At 36.2% G+C, this 15964-nt stretch overlaps 3 protein-coding genes across 5 annotated transcripts; all 3 read right to left on the reverse strand.

Moving 5' to 3' along the window:
• Window positions 1–2897: 2897 nt before the first annotated feature.
• Window positions 2898–4855, reverse strand: LOC115770658. The gene is made up of 4 exons (XM_030716024.1): window positions 4760–4855; window positions 4168–4381; window positions 3242–4102; window positions 2898–3180 (listed from the first exon to the last, which is right to left on the reverse strand). Exons 2-4 carry the CDS (start codon window positions 4376–4378, stop codon window positions 2993–2995), a joined length of 1260 nt encoding a protein of 419 aa, XP_030571884.1. The 5' UTR covers window positions 4379–4381; window positions 4760–4855; the 3' UTR covers window positions 2898–2992.
• A 2637-nt stretch (window positions 4856–7492) lies between these two features.
• LOC115770712 lies at window positions 7493–10468 on the reverse strand. 3 transcript variants are annotated; one of them, XM_030716109.1, is made up of 5 exons: window positions 10375–10468; window positions 8794–9008; window positions 8251–8741; window positions 7827–8193; window positions 7493–7766 (listed from the first exon to the last, which is right to left on the reverse strand). In XM_030716109.1, the coding sequence occupies exons 2-5, from the start codon at window positions 8999–9001 to the stop codon at window positions 7588–7590; spliced, it is 1245 nt and encodes a 414-aa protein (XP_030571969.1). In that variant the 5' UTR covers window positions 9002–9008; window positions 10375–10468; the 3' UTR covers window positions 7493–7587. The 3 variants fall into 3 exon arrangements, with proteins under 3 accessions (XP_030571969.1, XP_030571972.1, XP_030571971.1); XM_030716112.1 differs by having other exon boundaries at window positions 8794–9005; window positions 10375–10444; XM_030716111.1 differs by lacking the exon at window positions 10375–10468 and adding an exon at window positions 10186–10277.
• Window positions 10469–13491: 3023 nt separating this feature from the next.
• LOC115770724 lies at window positions 13492–15348 on the reverse strand. Its single transcript, XM_030716123.1, has 4 exons — window positions 15081–15348; window positions 14524–15020; window positions 14089–14455; window positions 13492–14032 (listed from the first exon to the last, which is right to left on the reverse strand). Exons 1-4 carry the CDS (start codon window positions 15277–15279, stop codon window positions 13839–13841), a joined length of 1257 nt encoding a protein of 418 aa, XP_030571983.1. The 5' UTR covers window positions 15280–15348; the 3' UTR covers window positions 13492–13838.
• Between the last annotated feature and the right edge of the window lie 616 nt (window positions 15349–15964).

Below are 15964 nucleotides of genomic sequence, written 5' to 3' on the forward strand. Positions count from 1 at the left end.
TGCTTTGTCAAAGCTCTCGACAAAAAACTTTTTGTACAGCCGATCAACTCACTTTTTATCAGTATAATAATACACACGTTTATACATACATATTTTTATTTATATATATAAGTTGTGATAGTGTGCTTAATAGGTGTTTGCTTTTTGTGTGTTGCTAATTTGCATGGCATTCGTGTGGTAACATGTAAATAGACGCACTTACTATTTGTATTTCCAGTTGTTAATAATAGATTATATATGTTTTTTAAAGATCTATCTACATTCTTCATTGAAGGTTCATTGATGAAATTCTCAAGCATTTGAAAGTACGTATATCGTGAAACAATCCCAAATGTTATAAACCATACTCTTGTTAACACACAATATCTTGAATCGGTTTATGTAGAGTACACATAGAAACTGTTTTTTGAGATAACCTATCTGTATTTGTACGTGACTAAAAGATAATTGAATACATATGTACATATACACGTAATATAATAGGCAGCAGGCTTTAATCAACTTGATAGGCGTATCAATAAAAAATCAAACGATTTGTTTATTTTGCAACTCATAGTAAAGGAGTAAAAATCACAGTGAATCTGATTTGTCTGGGAGAGTTGTGAGCACTGCATGATTCTGCATTTAAAGGTGGTTTTCTTACCTAGACACACTATTGACGGCATTAGTCATATTTTCAGATTTTGGAAGTCGCGATTTTTAGCGAGTCATGACTTCTTGGAAAATCATAAATATCCTTGCTTTATAACCTAAAGCCTTAGTTAAATCAATAAATGGCTAACAATCTTACCTTATCTTATTCCGTTTAAAAACAGCAGATTTCTCTTTATGAGTTTCTCCAAATTTGGTTTTATTCTACCTTTAAAATGCCGATGAAACTCTCGCGCCAAGCTTTGGATTGAAACTTAAAAGCAAATTGTGCTGTATTTATGGTGTGAGAATAGCCAAAGCTCTGTATGAACTCTTCTTCTTGTCAAAAACTCAGTTCGCAAACCAGTTTACGACAAAAAATTTGAGAAATTGTGCCCGAGAAGCCAAAAGAAGATAATTAAAGAGTACTTAAAATGAACATAAAACTACTTCTAAGTTTGAGCTTGCGAGCTTTTTTTCAAGATGTAAGTTATTCAAAGAGTTGCTAAAGATTCTAACTTATTTTGGCATTTTAAAAACTAAAATTTGCAGTTTGTACTGTTCGAAAAATATTACATTTTTATTATTATTAAGGAACAAACACATTTTTCGTAAAATCTGAACTTCTTCGGTGCAAAGATCTTTTTTGGTGAAGTTTTAAGTTTTGTCCGATTCGCTTTTAACTTATTTGCAAAGTTCTACATAGGAATATAATGTATATGTTTTTCAGTGCTTTTGGGAAATTCCACCCGAAACAGTGGTAAATTGGCGGAAAACTTTTATATGAAAGTTGCTTATATGCCGTCCGATCAGTTTCAGTAGCATTTCCAAAGATTTTTGAGAACATTTATATTATAACATACGTGCGACGGGCAAGACCGGACCACTAAATTTGTTTACTTAACAATGAACATTTTGTAAGAAACTAATAGATTAATAGAATTCAAGCCCACCTTTAGGGATTTCAAACCAGTCTTACAAACTAAATTTAAGAGTAAGACGTTGGTTCAAACATCGAATCTTAAGTAGAACCACTGATCTCATATATTTATACTTTGAACTCATTGAATGTGTAAAACGGGTATATTGGATTTGAGCAAATGTATGTAACAGACAGGCGGAAGCATTAAAGCATTAAAGCACGTCTTTATTGAATGCTGTAAGAATGTACTGTGTGTATGTGCTGATTCTTTAATTTGTATTCCACTAAAAGTTGATTGTTGGCACGGCTGTCGAGTAGAAGTGGCGGCAACTAGTGCGCTTGGTTATAGTTTGAGTCCAATTGAGGGGACTCTTTTAAATTTATTTTCATAACTGCATTGGTGTTGGTGAAGGGGGTTCAGGGTATCCCCTAGTCGGGAACTCCCGAGTATAGTCTCTTACTTGTTATTACCAGAAAATATAGCTATTGAAATCAATTATAAAAAGATTTTCAAATTCAACATGCAAACATTATTCTCTTATTATAGTTGATTAGCTAATCATGCGTCAAAATAATTTTAAATAAGCTTACATTTTTGTTTGAACGCACATGAAAAAATAAATACTCAATGGAATGTACAACGAGTTTTATGAATACTAATTCATGAATGATTTTTAAGGTTTGTTTTACTTTTGCCCAAAAGTTGGAAGCACAATTCTGAATTAATCATATGTCTATTTACTTGCATACATTTTTAACAGTTTAAAAGTTTTGCTTATAAATTATTTATATGCTTGTGAAATACAAAGTATATGGATTTAAAAATTCAGTTTGACGTCATAAATCGCAAGTGATTTCTTGTCATACTCTTTAATAGATCCATACATCGAACAATATAAGCATGACCAAGCGTACAGATTTTTAAATTTTCTAATCATTTTGATTGCAATAAAAAAAGTATATATCAAAGATCACTATAACCTTATTGTATGGATGAGGGGTTTGAGCCCGAAGCTTTCCTTATTTAACTTACCTAAAAAACTTGATACTTGAGAACTATGAAAGCACAATTGGGTTGCTTTAATGTTTTCAATGTAAGCCAAGCTGTTCATAGGCTTCCATAAACTTAAGTATGCTAGCACGTAAGGGTATACACGCTTCGGCCGGCCGCATATAGATTTGTAATCTTTGGCACCTCAATTAAATACCAATTAGTTTATGCGCGTTCTGCCAGTCATGGTTATTATCAATTTCAGGGGTGTGTTTGGCTTTGAAATAAGCCAATGCATAGATAATGTTCATACTAACGACATAGGAACACACGCGCTTTTCAGTACAAAGTACAGGAAATTGTTTTATTTCAGTTATATGATGTAATATTAGTATCACTTCCATATGTACAATACACACAATGATTAAACATATATAAGGCTAATATTCTTATAGCAGACCCTTGTTTTCAAAGAACGGATACAATTGCAGCATGGCCTTCGCGTAGTAGGGATTGATAAAGGTCTTGTAGCGAAAGGCATCGCCCTCGGGTCCGGGCGTCATCATCATATCTATGCTGGAGTCCTTATCAGAGGGCAGGAGTACGGCAACTAAAACTCCATTTGCCGTCAACGGGCCTGGCAATAAGCAAATATTTATTTAGCTAAGAGATTAATTAATGAAATGCAGCTAACTTACCCCAATTTCCGTATTTTATCATCGTTACGTGTAACTCCCTCAGTGTTGGAATGTGTTTCGAGTATTTCAGCAATTTGAGGCATTCCACCAAACGCTCGTGATATATTTTGATGAAATGATCGAACTCCTTGATCTTAATGTCAAGCGCAGCCGAAGTTGTAATAAAATACCAAAGATCTTGTGCTGGGGAGCCCCATTTTCCAACTTGCAAATCCACAAACAGTGTACGCTCCACCGATCCCTCATCTGCGAACATTATATTGTTGCACCAAAGATCGCCATGATTTAGACAATTGAACTCGGTCTCGTCCACTCTGTTCAAGGCAATTGCGTTATCAAAAAACTGTTTTACAGATGGAGCCATTGCAATATATTTCTCCGCATCCGGCATTTGCCACTCTCTCATGGCTTTGAAATACTGCTCCATACGCATTTGTCCAAGGCCCTCAAAAATTGGCCGATTATTCTCCATATAAAACGTTTCATAGTACATATCGGCGTAGGGTCCGTTTTGTTCAAAATTCACCGCAGAGGCGGCATGCAGCTCGGCCAGTTTACGTAGCACCCGACGCATGTGGGGCATGTCCAATCCCTTGAGGCGATCGATATTGTGAAATTTTTGACGCTTTAGATCTTCCAGCACGAGGGTTATGCGTTCCGGAGTGTTTTCAACGTGCACGCATTTGGGAGCCAGTTCAATGTTCAATCCCGCCTCCTTGTAGAGTTTGATATAGTTAGGAATGTGCACCTCGTACATTTGTTTTTCTTTAGGAAACAAATTCATGCCCGCTACAATATCGCCGCCCTTATTCGCATCCAGCATTGTCTTCAATATGTATGAGATCTGCTGCTCACTGCCATCTATGGAATAGTCGAAATTTAATTGGCTTACATAGACACAACAGGGAGAAAGTTATGAGACCAACCTTTGAGCTCTATGTCGATGACGACACGCACCATAATCGATGTGTAGTTTTCACCGGGTTGTGTTGCCGCAATGGGTGTAAAGTTTTTAATGGTTACAAAGTCGTTTACATCTTTCTCGAGGATGGGACGAAAGTATTCCTCATTTATCCATTTGGGAATGACCAGAAACTCGTTGGGATTCTTGGGCTTGCTGGTGTTATTGAGCGACATTTTCTGCAAGAGTGAAAACATATAACTTTTTAACTGTTCACTTATTTAAGATCATATCAGATCGCTTAAAAATGTTTCTCTTTTATCAATTGACTGGCGATCACAATGTATTTATTGTAGATCATTTGATACCATTAAAAAATTCTAAAAAGCACCACATTATTTATTTATCTTGAATAGAAAAGGTTTATCTTTCCTCATTCATAATTTGTTTACTCTTCATATTCTAAATCATATTTTATCTTGATATAATATACATTTTTCATACAAAAATATCTTGAATAGAATTACACAAGTCTTTCAGACAGGAAGTACAAATTAGTTTTATTTCTTTTTGTTCATGCACAAATCGATCTGTTGTTTTAATTGAATTTTACTAACGGCAATAGGCTATATAGATTTGGATTTAATTAAAATTCCAAGCGTCGAGCTCGAGAAACAAGTGTCCGACGTTTTCAAACGCGAAATAAATACTGAGCGCAAGTTGCCGTATATCAGTTTATACAGTACTACGGCGAACCGGGGTCTGGGATTGTGGCTGCCTATAAAGCAAACCGGTTGTGTGTGTAAAAGTCGGTGTTTTATATTTGGAAGTATGCCTAGCGAAATACATAGAACGTCATTAACTATGCTTAACTGATTGTAGTAGCTTTGTAGATAGAACCATTGTTTTCGTTCTACATTCGTCAGAGTAGAGACTCATATTGGTTGGGTTGTGCAGGGTGATCGTAAGCTCGACAAAAAGTATTCGCCCCAGTTTATCAATTGGGCGCGTGCGAAGCCGATTGTGGTTTCTGCTCGTCTTGCTAATAAACATTAATTGATTTGAACATAAACAAACGAGTATGTATAAGTAACTTTGAAAGTGTTGAGGCAGTGCAATTACCGTGTAGATTCAAGGATGACATATAAGGGGTGTGCCAAACAGACGTCTCTAAAAAGAATTTACATTTTTGTTTCAGAATACAAGTTACACAATTGGTTTTGCATGATATCCTAGGAGAAACAAGACCTAAGCACAGGGTATTTTCTTGTCTAGTACTCTGAAGTATTTGTAACAGATCTCATGTGATATTGTATAGAAAGCGTAAAATTAAAACGAATGATGACTAAACATTTTTAATTTATTTAAGTATTGGATACAACGGATATATGGGTATATATTTCTATATTTAGTGTTTGGTATCAGCTAGATTGCTATTATTTGTTATAATTTCATTGATAGGGAACAGCATTGTACAATTAAAAAAAACTGATGACAAAGGTCAAAAATGATTATCATTTATCCGTTACAGCCAGAAAATGCAATGCCGAGTCCATAAGCTTGTTTTTTAAAGTGATATTATATTATTATTACAAGCTCATGTATATTTGAGAAATTATCTTGTAAATAAAAACGATTTCATAAATTTCGCATTTGTTAACTTTGGTTCTACAAATATTTTTACAGTGAATCTTTGTGTTAGTTAGTCCTCTATTGAAGGAATTTTTAAAGGATTTTAAACAGTCTCGCCTTCTTGTCCAGCCTCTCATATTTAAAGTGGTACCTTTATAAGACGGCAGCAGTTCGCCTATCAGGTTATCATTAACATTGACATACAATAACATACAATAAAGTTTTGTATATACATAAATTATAATGAAATAGTCTCTTAAGAAGTTTATCAAAATAATCCCTTATCATATTTGATTTTTTTGATGGAACATTTGAAGAGAGAGTAGTTAATCTTATTGCGGGAAACCGTTATTAGGCACCAAAAAAATTTCGAATTTCACTTTCATTTATTTGAAATGGAAGTTTTTTGGTTATCGATAATGAATCTAGTCGTTTTGTCAAAAATACCTCCTTACATTTGCGCAATTATAGGGTAGTACGTTGTCTTATATCGGCCCATCTTATAACTATTTCTAATCACAATTTATATTGTGTAACATAATATATATCTATGTTATGGGTGGGACAAATATATACTGAAAAATTCGAATTAATTGAAAAGTGGGCTTGCAGAGGGAACGGACTGATATTTGTATATGTATGTAGTACAATTGGTACATTTTATATGATGCCAGTGATCACATAAATATATTTCCACAAATATATTTAATAAAGTAGCACTTAAATTAATTGACCATTTCATATCACTTTTTTTTGCAGGGCGAACGCCCTACTTTATGGGGTGCAGAGGGTATTATCATTTTTTCACGAAATGTGTAACGCATAGAAGGCGACATCTTCGACAACATAAAGTATAAATATTGATATATATATCTTGATCAGCACCAATAGCCGAGTCGATCTAGCCATGTCTGTCCGTCCGTCCGTCCGTCCGGATGTATGAACGCAAGGATCTCAGAACCTATAAAAGCTAGAGACTTGAAATTTTAGATGTAGGTGCTCCTAGTGCCTGCGCAGATCGAGTTTGTTTCCGATAATCGATAGCTTACACCGTTTCAAAGCAATCGATAAAAATCGATATCGATATCCTGTTTTTTGGGTAATTTTGGTAAATAATAAGAGCTAGAGTCATCAAACTTGACATATAGCTTCTAAAATAGAATATATATATTCATTTGATGTTGGAAGAAGAGGGTTCAGGGTTCAGGGTTCAGGGTTTATCTTGGATTATTGTTTTTTTTTTTTTTTTATTAAGTTTTATATTGTTGCATGCGGCCGGCTGGCACTCAACTGGGTATTTTCTAAAACTCCTCCCAACAAGAAAAACCGCTCTCCATTTCAAAAATCAAAGAGTTGCGCACCCCTTGAATCCATCGATATATTTCCTCATCTATCGATGACCATCTTTCATTGGCAATTTGTTGTGGCGTTTTTTAATACATTTCTGCCGGTAACAGATTCTCACCACAAGATTTACATGAGCGAAAGCCGATGATTCCATCTTTTAATTCCGTATTCGACAAACTTGCAATTCAAGATAGTACGGATAGACACAGCTTTTCCACGGGTAGAAAGTGGATGAAAAACTTAGATCCAAAATTGTAAGAGCAAAACTTACCACAGCCAAGGCTATGATTACGACACGCTGAGGTATTTTTTAATAGTTCATAAATAACATAATAGAGCTCTGACAAATATTCTCTTCCACTATAATTTTTTTTATTTTATTTCGTATAATAATAATACATTTTTAATATGGCGTGACCAATTTGAAGAATTATTTGTGTTTATATAATTCATTACCATTTGGTAATTACTTCCAGTCGAGCAGACCGCGATTATCCAACCATGGCAGAACTTCGGACATTACCTGAACATATTTCTGATTGGTGTACATAGCGGCCTTCACCTTGGACTCGTCATTCCCCAAATTGGCATTGTCGGTCTTGTCCAGCATGACAACTGGTAGCACCTTGGACACGACCATATAAGCTATACGAAAAAGGGTATTATCGAAACGTTCTCCCAATGTTGAGGTTTTAGAATACTAACCCGCCAATCCATTGCGCAAGAGAGCAGCATGCAAATTCTTCAACTTGGGCAAAGGGCGATGATATTGCAGTAGCTTAAGATTCTCCACCAAATGATCGAAATAGAAGCGAACCATATAATCAAATTTGACGGTTTTAATATCTGGCGCTGCTGAGGAAAGTATCAGATAAAATAGATCATTCGCCGGGGAGCCATATTTGCCAACTTGAAAGTCAACAAAAAGCGTTTCCTTGATTTTGCCAAAGGCATCATATAGAAACATTATATTTAGGTTCCAACAATCGCCATGATTGAGCACATTGAACTCCCGCATGGAAACCTGCTGATCCTGGAGCAGACGATCAACCAAATACTCATCACTTTTGGCCTATAAGGAGTGCCTAAGATTAAACTTGGAATGCTACAAGTTTGTGTTCCGACTTACCAATTTCTCATAGATCTTTTGACAGTTCTTCCACTTCTTGAGCTGCGCTAGAAAGGCTCCCGAGGCATTAAACTCCTGCAGCAGCTGACGATTGGCTTCGCTGAACACGCCTACCGTAAACTCTTCCCCAAACATGCCATTTTGCTCTACATAGCAGGCGGAAGCTGCATGGAAAGCTGCCAACTTCTCTAGCACCTGCTGCATATGATCTAGATTCAGACCCGCCAAGCGATTGGCGTTTTTGAAACTCTTCACTTTCAAATCCTCGAGCAGCACATAATCAACACCCAAATCCTGATCAATTTTATATGCCTTAGGTGCAAATTTGATGGTTTTGCCAACATCGGCATAGAGCTGTTCGAATTTGGGTAGAATGGTATGATACATTTTTTCCTCCTTCTGGAAGAGGCGCAACTTGCTGAGTATGGCAGCCATTATTTCATTATTATGCTGCGCCTTCAGCACAAAGGACACACTCTTGGTGCTGTGATCTGCGGTGGGCACAATAAATGAATAAAGGATTTACAGGTTGCTTCCACTTACCAAGCAGCTCGACTTCGACCAGCAGACGCACCATCAAAGCGGAGTAGTTGTCACCAGAACTCGTTGGCTGTGGTGTTACAGATAGTATCTTTTCAAAGTCGCCAATCTGGGCATGTACTGCATTCTCCAGCGAGATTCTGGGCAGCCAGGGGGGCAAATTGGGATCCGCTGCCTCAGCGTGTCCATTTGTTTGTGTGGACTCCGACATTTTGCTACTAGAATAGATTAAGGCATTGACATCGATCCCAAATTTAACGACATTAATTTAATCATGTGCAATAAATGTCTTGTTGAATTTATGCTTATACGTAGAAGCGATAAGCGCTTTAAATAAGTATTAGAAGGTTCCAACTATCCAGACAAATCAAGAGTTGAAAATACGCTCAAGTACTATCAGCTGATTGTGGTGCTTAGAGTGTCAGAATCAGCCTATAAGTTAATTGATAATTAGTTAAAAAAAAAAACCTATTCTGTCCTATAAATACGCTTACTCACAAGTGAAAATTGTAGTCCATAATTAAAAATATGATGGCGTGCACATATGCAATTTAAATATTATACATTGCCCCACCCAGTTATTACTGTATCCAACCTTTATGACATTTTATAGCATTAAGAAACTACGTCTTCTATTATATAAAACTTTTAAGAGTTCTCTGTAAAAGCTGTGATGTTTTTTTTTATACAGAAATTCGATTAGGAAAAAAAAATAAAATAAATTGATTCCCTTTAAACGGCAAGTGCAATAAGCCCAATTATCAATAAATCCTACTGTTTCATTCTGAGATTTCAACACTCAATTGCAGTTATTGAAAGAAAATCTGAAATCTTCGATTTGAACCAAGCCATAATAATACAAATAATTAGTTTATCAATATCATACTTAATTTTTACCACGATACAAGTAATTTACAAAGATGGTCTACACTTTTGTACATAAATGCAGGTTTTTTAAGACCGGAAAAACGATGACATAACCAACAAATTCCGCAATAGAGTTTTTGGGTTCTCTCTTATGAATAACAAGACATTTGAATAGTTGGGCTTTTTGATGTTAAACTTTAATTGTTGCCAATCGAAAGTGGGATATTGCTGTGCTGTTATTTGTTATTGATTGGTTTTCACAAACATGCTGCTCTCCAAATCTGTATGTATGTCTACATTGATTAGGTCATTATCAGGCCAAATGCCATATAATTATATCGGAGGCAACTCATAAATCAGGTCACATGTCAGCTTTTACAATATTGAAAGCAGAATGATTGTATAGTTGGTTAATGAAAACATGCTAAAATAGTAGGTTTCACTTGTTAGAAAAGTATAACTTTTCACTGTTTTATGTTTTTAGCACTTGAGATCACACGCCATTCAAGTTTCATTTCATTTACTAACAATTATATACTGATTTTTCCTGTAAAAATTTTGCGCTTGTTCGTTTCATTTAATAACACCTATATCTGGATTTGTATTGTAAAATTGTTACGTTAGGACTTCATGACTGCAACTGGCACATAATAGAACTGTTTCAAGAGTTTTGAAAACATTATCTCAGCAGACCGAAAAGTTGATTGGGACACAAACCTCTTTCCTTAATTGACAAAATGAGAGACTCGAGTGATAAATTACTAACACAATTGAGTGCAGTTCGGTCAACGGTTGATTTCAAATGAGGACCGGGCGTTACGTGCGACTTTCTGCTCGGCCCGATTTGGCATTAGCCAAAGAAATGCCTTATCGCTTGTGTTCAATTAAAGTTGATTTTGTAAATGTTATTCGCCAAAACCTGGCATATACGCGTCTCTCACACTGTAAAACTTGGCCAGTATGATTTTTAAATAAACAGTTGATATGGGCGCCGTCAATTTTTCTATTGATAAGGCAGGTAAGGCGGGTCTCTGCACCTCCACTACTATCGTTCTTTCGCTTTGTGCTCTAATTATTGGGTGATTCTTTATTAATTGCTTCTGCTCGTGTGTCATTCACTGTGATTCAGTTGGACATGTGATAGACAACAATCTACGTTCTTATATATATATTGTTTGTTTCGATTCGCCGGCCTTTTCATTTTCTTAAACATATTTGGTAATACCATAAATGGCGAGTGGTGAAAGCTACCTGGCTTTTATAGGTTATTGTTTTTTTTGAAGAACATCTAGATTTTGTCGATATTCTTGTGGTTTTCTTCTAACACCTAATTCAATTTATAGTTTCTTAGATCATTCTGATACTCTCCGCATTTACGGCTGGCATATTATTAACAGCATATACTGAATTTCAAAGCCAAACCATGTACATTCCGGTACTTTTTGTCTTTATTAATCGATCATTATGAAACTGTTGAAATATATATATTTGCATTTTAAAATATAATAAAAACAGACCTGTATCCTGGGGAGACCCACCACATATAAGGACTCCTTGTATTACATTTGTATTTAAATTATACTAACTGGTATCTCCTGGCAAATTTGAGATATTGCATACAAGAAAAGTGGATTATGCGAAGCGTGTCAAACACATCAAATAATTGCCCCAAAGATGTTTAAAAGTAAGTTGGAGGCGGATCGGGTGGTAAGCAAAACATTTCCTCAACTGCGGGAAGAGTTTTCAAAATCACGAAATCACGTATTTACTAAGAAAATAAGTTTAAAGGCGATTGTCGGATTATAAAACTTCACCCCAAAAATCATTGACCTGCGTTTTCCTCGGATTAGGCTCGGATTTGGCAAAAAGTGTTAATTTCATTTTAGATGAATATTTTTATAGATCATTGCAGATGACTTTAATAAAACCCCCGACCCGCATTTATCATCCAAGCAGTGAATTTACGCAAAGTGTGAAACGCGAATTAAATGAATTTTACAAAGAACCAAACTTAAATTTGCGCCTAAAAAATGTGTGAAGGGAGGATGCTTGCATTTTGCGGAAAATGTGAAAAATGTCTTAACAAATTTACACCAAATCTTTAACCCCTTACTTCCACCAAGAAGGAATGGGTTCTCCTGCTATCAAATGAATTTATGGGATGGAATTTATCGGCTGGTTAAGGAAGAAGTTTCTTAAACCATTTTTCGCAAATTTTTCCATACATTCGGATGGAATTTTTCTCCAAGCTCCGATTCAGCCCCGATTCAGCTCCTTAGTTCTTACGGCTTGGGCTATACGTTTATCAACAATCAGTCAATGAATCAGAAAACTCCGTTTTATATATATTGATAGCTGGAAGTCTAGCTTTCTTTGCCCTAAGTACTTTTTACGTCACGCGAAAATCATTTTGAAACCGATCGGATGGTAAGTAAAGAAATTTCATTCAACCTTACTTCACAAATTAACCACAGTTGTGCGTGGAATTTCTCAAATCGCTTAAGCACGTGCTTATAAAGTTCTTATGGAGAACATTGAATCGCATCTCAAGTGTTTTTTCGTATAGATTATAGATTAGGAAATAGCGTCACCTACCAAATCCTTGACCTCCATTTCCACCAAGGAGGAATGCATTTTTCGAATAGTGAATACCTCAAATTAATTTGAACAAAGATATTTGAAAATGAGTTTAAGGCCCCACACATGGGGTGTGGAATTTCCCGATAGTCCGTCTTATCGTGCACGTTCACATATAAGGAAACTACAGTAAAAATGTTCTAGCTTCCTAGCTTTTACGGCTTGGGCTGTGCGCTGATCACTAATAACTCAATCAGTGAGTCAGTTAGTGAGCCAGGGCAAAAAATTTTATAAATAGTTTTAAAAGATATGTTAATAAAGTTTTGGAAAATTTTGACAAAGAGTTTGTCACTTCTTGGCTAAGAAGCAATTCGGAAATCTACAAGTGTCATCACTTTAAAATTTTAAAGCACAGTGATTTAACAGCCAGGGGAATACAGCGCTGACGTGCTTTATATATCGGGCATTGGAATACATTTGCATTTTCAGGCCTTCCCCATCTGCTGTTTCCGTTAAAAAATCCGCCGAGCTGTAGCGAGGCAATTGAAAATTCACAAATAGGTTGCTTCCTGTGCTGGCGACCCTGCCTTGTTCTGGAAAAGTATATTATTAGTCCACAAATTCCCGTGAATCAATGCATTGAAGTCCTCCGAATCAGGCTTGTTTATGCTGTACACAAGTACTACTACAAGTACTACTTACTATCGCCTCACTCTAGTTCTCGTTGTCTTCTTTCTGTCAGCTCACGAGCTCTGTCCAGATCCACCAAACGATCCACGTTCCTGATCTACATCAACATCTTCATTAAACAAATTTTAATTTGAAGCGAGTTTTATATATTTTTTGTAATGTGGCTTATACTTACCTTCAAGTTTCGCCTCAAAATGCAAACGCAGCATTATTATGGAGTATTTTTCGCCTGGCCTAAGTCCAGCTACCAGCTCGAACTTGAATGCTCATGTCCTCTGTCATGATGGTTAGACCTTCACAAGACTATTTTGATGTTACAAATAATAATATAAGAATAATGTCACAAAAAGTGCGTTTATGATCTAGCAGTAAAAAAGTGTATATACATATTCTTAAAGATCAGTTAACTATAATCCGCATAGTAAATACGCTGCCACCGAGATCTCGAGTAGGCGAGTCGATAAAGATTCATCCGGCTATAAATAGTCAAGATTCTTCACAATCAGAAATCACGTACCCAAAAAGCAGTTAGACACGTATGCTACAGGGTATTTTCCGGTCATACATTCCAGACTTAGCAGTTTATTTTTTGCTTATACCTATTACAATGTTTAAATGTATGCGATGTGTATATGTATTTCTAAATTTATGATGTTTTTGCTTCATTTCGTTTTGTTTTGCTTTAATTTGTTCAATATGTTGGTATTTGTTAATGTAAATAGAAATATGATATCAGATATATAGTTTTTTGTGAATGTTTTATAACATTGAATGTGCTTTCTAATCCGATTCACACATAAAATGTTTTTGATAATATTCTCAGAATAATCTAATACCGATAAGGAAATTATTGATCAAATTGTCGATAGCAGAAATGTTTACGATTTTAGTATAAAACGCTTCTAAATATAAATTTATATTTCGAGAGCGCCACGATTGTGAAGCCAAGGCAACACCACTTGGATATGTTTCCTATAGCGTGCGTTGGAATAGAGCAGAGTTTTCAACTCGTTGCCCTCAGCGGAATCACTCAGAAAGTTTTCAATATTGGCGGCTTCTGAGGGATCCAGTAGAATGCCGCTCATAACGCTCGTTGCGGTAATAAAGCCTGCACATGGAAGATATAGTATAATAAACTAAATGTTAATTTTTAGCTATACTAACCCCAAATTCCATGCTTAAAAAGCGATATGTGTATATCACGAAGCGTAGGCACCACTTTCGGATATTTCAGTAGTCTTAGATTTTCTGCAAGATTTTCATGATAGAACTTGATATAGTAATCGAACTTGGTGAGCTTATCCTCGAATTTGGTTGAGGACAGCAGAAAGTAGAACAAATCCTGTGCCACCGAACCGAATTTCGGTAGTTGAAAGTCCACCAGATAGGTTTCCTTTATTTTTCCAAACGAGTCGTGTGAAAACATCATATTGTTGCTCCAACAGTCACCATGGTTGAGTGCATTAAATTCGTTGCTATCGATGTTGGATTTTTTAAAGAGTTCATCATTTAGCTTGGGCTGCAGAGCTCGCTAAGGAAATAAACATATTATTGATAAAATATGGTACCTTACACTCGATTTGCCTGTACAAAATTTACCAGTTTCTCTATATACTCCTCATTGCCCTCGTAGGTTGCACAGCACTTGAGAAAATTCTGGGCCAATTGTTTGTTCATCTCGGACATCATTACACGGTTTTCTTCCTTGTAGAAGCCAACCATAAGCTGATCCGGATAGACACCCTTGTTGGCCACACGCACTGCGGACGCGGCATGCCACATGGACAACTTACGCAGAGCAGCTTCGCTGTGCACCTGGTCCAAGCCCTCCAGCCGATTGGAGTTCTTGAAACCCCTTGGCGCCAGATCCTCAAGAAGTAAATACTCTGTTTCGGCACCCTTAACAGTATAGGCCTGAGCACCGAATTTGATGTCCACACCAGCGTTACGATACAATTGTTCCATCTCGGGCACATGAATATTATACATATTGCGTTCTATATCAAAGATACTTTTGGTATGCTCCATCATTGCCTGAAACATTTCCAGTTGATGCGGCACCTTAAGCATATAGGATACGGACTTGTCAGTGCCATCTGTATAGTATCAGATAATAACTATTTTAAGTCTAATTGAGCATATATAAATTCAATTACCCTCCAGCTCGACATCTATATTTAGACGCAACATGACCGTCGAGTAGTTTTCGCCAGCCGCCGATCCGCTGTTGGCCTTGAAACTCTTGATTTTAGAGAACCCCTTGACCGATTCTTTGAGCACATCCACAAATTTTTCGGCCTGCACCCAATCGGGCACGTTCTTGGGGGATGGATCTGGTTTGGCTTCGGCGGACATTTTTTGTTTTTATTAATTTATCAAAATCAAAATTTATGCGTAGTCGTTAAGCTTGACGTTGTTGTGTTTCCGACGCTGTCCAATTGACTTCTAATGGGTCGACGGCTTTTGCAGCTCTATATATTTCGCTTCATCTCTTTTGTTTGCAAATGCACTATAGGGCGTATTTATAGTCATAGCACTCTCTTCTTTTGTCAATCTGCTTCTCTTCTTTTTGACTATCAGAGCCAGGCATTTTAATCAAACGCTGCCAAATCTAACAAAAAAGCTTTGAGCTTAGAGCGAAGTAAAAATTTGATTGTATGCCCCTATCTTTCGTAGACTGGCAAAGCGTTATTATCATGTTAAAGAGCTTACTTAATAGTTTTATTCTAACTTTAGCAGAGTTCAAGTACACAAATTGCTGACATTGTTAGGCTTGAAAAAACGAAATTTATCAATTAATTAACTCTATAGAAGGTCCAATTTAAAAGATTGAACATATCCCTTAAATGAGAGGTTAAAGATATGTTTCGCATCTGACTAACGTTTTAATGCAAAATTTGATAGATATTGAATTTAAAAAAAAAAAAAAAACGAGAAAGAAAGGCGTTCTTCGGCACGCTGAAGATCTAATACCCTTGCAGACCCAACCTTTTCATAGTGCTTTGCCCGCATCTAAGAAGCAGAGGGAAAATAGTAAACA

Source organism: Drosophila novamexicana, unplaced genomic scaffold (assembly GCF_003285875.2).
Source record: "Drosophila novamexicana strain 15010-1031.04,08,12 unplaced genomic scaffold, DnovRS2.1 tig00004560-arrow-pilon, whole genome shotgun sequence".
Lineage (NCBI taxonomy): Eukaryota > Metazoa > Arthropoda > Insecta > Diptera > Drosophilidae > Drosophila > Drosophila novamexicana.

Bases quoted from the DNA above. Each gene is read 5' to 3' on its own strand.
- LOC115770658 (XM_030716024.1), bottom strand. From the start codon at position 4,378: ATGTCGCTCAATAACACCAGCAAGCCCAAGAATCCCAACGAGTTTCTG. The intron at 4,103-4,167 runs GTTGGTCTCATA...ACTATTCCATAG, and splicing joins CATCGACATAGAGCTCAAAG to ATGGCAGTGAGCAGCAGATC. The intron at 3,181-3,241 runs GTAAGTTAGCTG...GCTTATTGCCAG, and splicing joins GATAAAATACGGAAATTGGG to GCCCGTTGACGGCAAATGGA.
- LOC115770724 (XM_030716123.1), bottom strand. From the start codon at position 15,279: ATGTCCGCCGAAGCCAAACCAGATCCATCCCCCAAGAACGTGCCCGAT. The intron at 14,456-14,523 runs GTAAATTTTGTA...TTATTTCCTTAG, and splicing joins AGGAGTATATAGAGAAACTG to CGAGCTCTGCAGCCCAAGCT. The intron at 14,033-14,088 runs GTTAGTATAGCT...TTCCATGTGCAG, and splicing joins TTTTAAGCATGGAATTTGGG to GCTTTATTACCGCAACGAGC.
- LOC115770712 (XM_030716109.1), bottom strand. From the start codon at position 9,001: ATGTCGGAGTCCACACAAACAAATGGACACGCTGAGGCAGCGGATCCC. The intron at 8,194-8,250 runs GTAAGTCGGAAC...CACTCCTTATAG, and splicing joins AAAAGATCTATGAGAAATTG to GCCAAAAGTGATGAGTATTT. The intron at 7,767-7,826 runs GTTAGTATTCTA...TTTTTCGTATAG, and splicing joins CTTGCGCAATGGATTGGCGG to CTTATATGGTCGTGTCCAAG.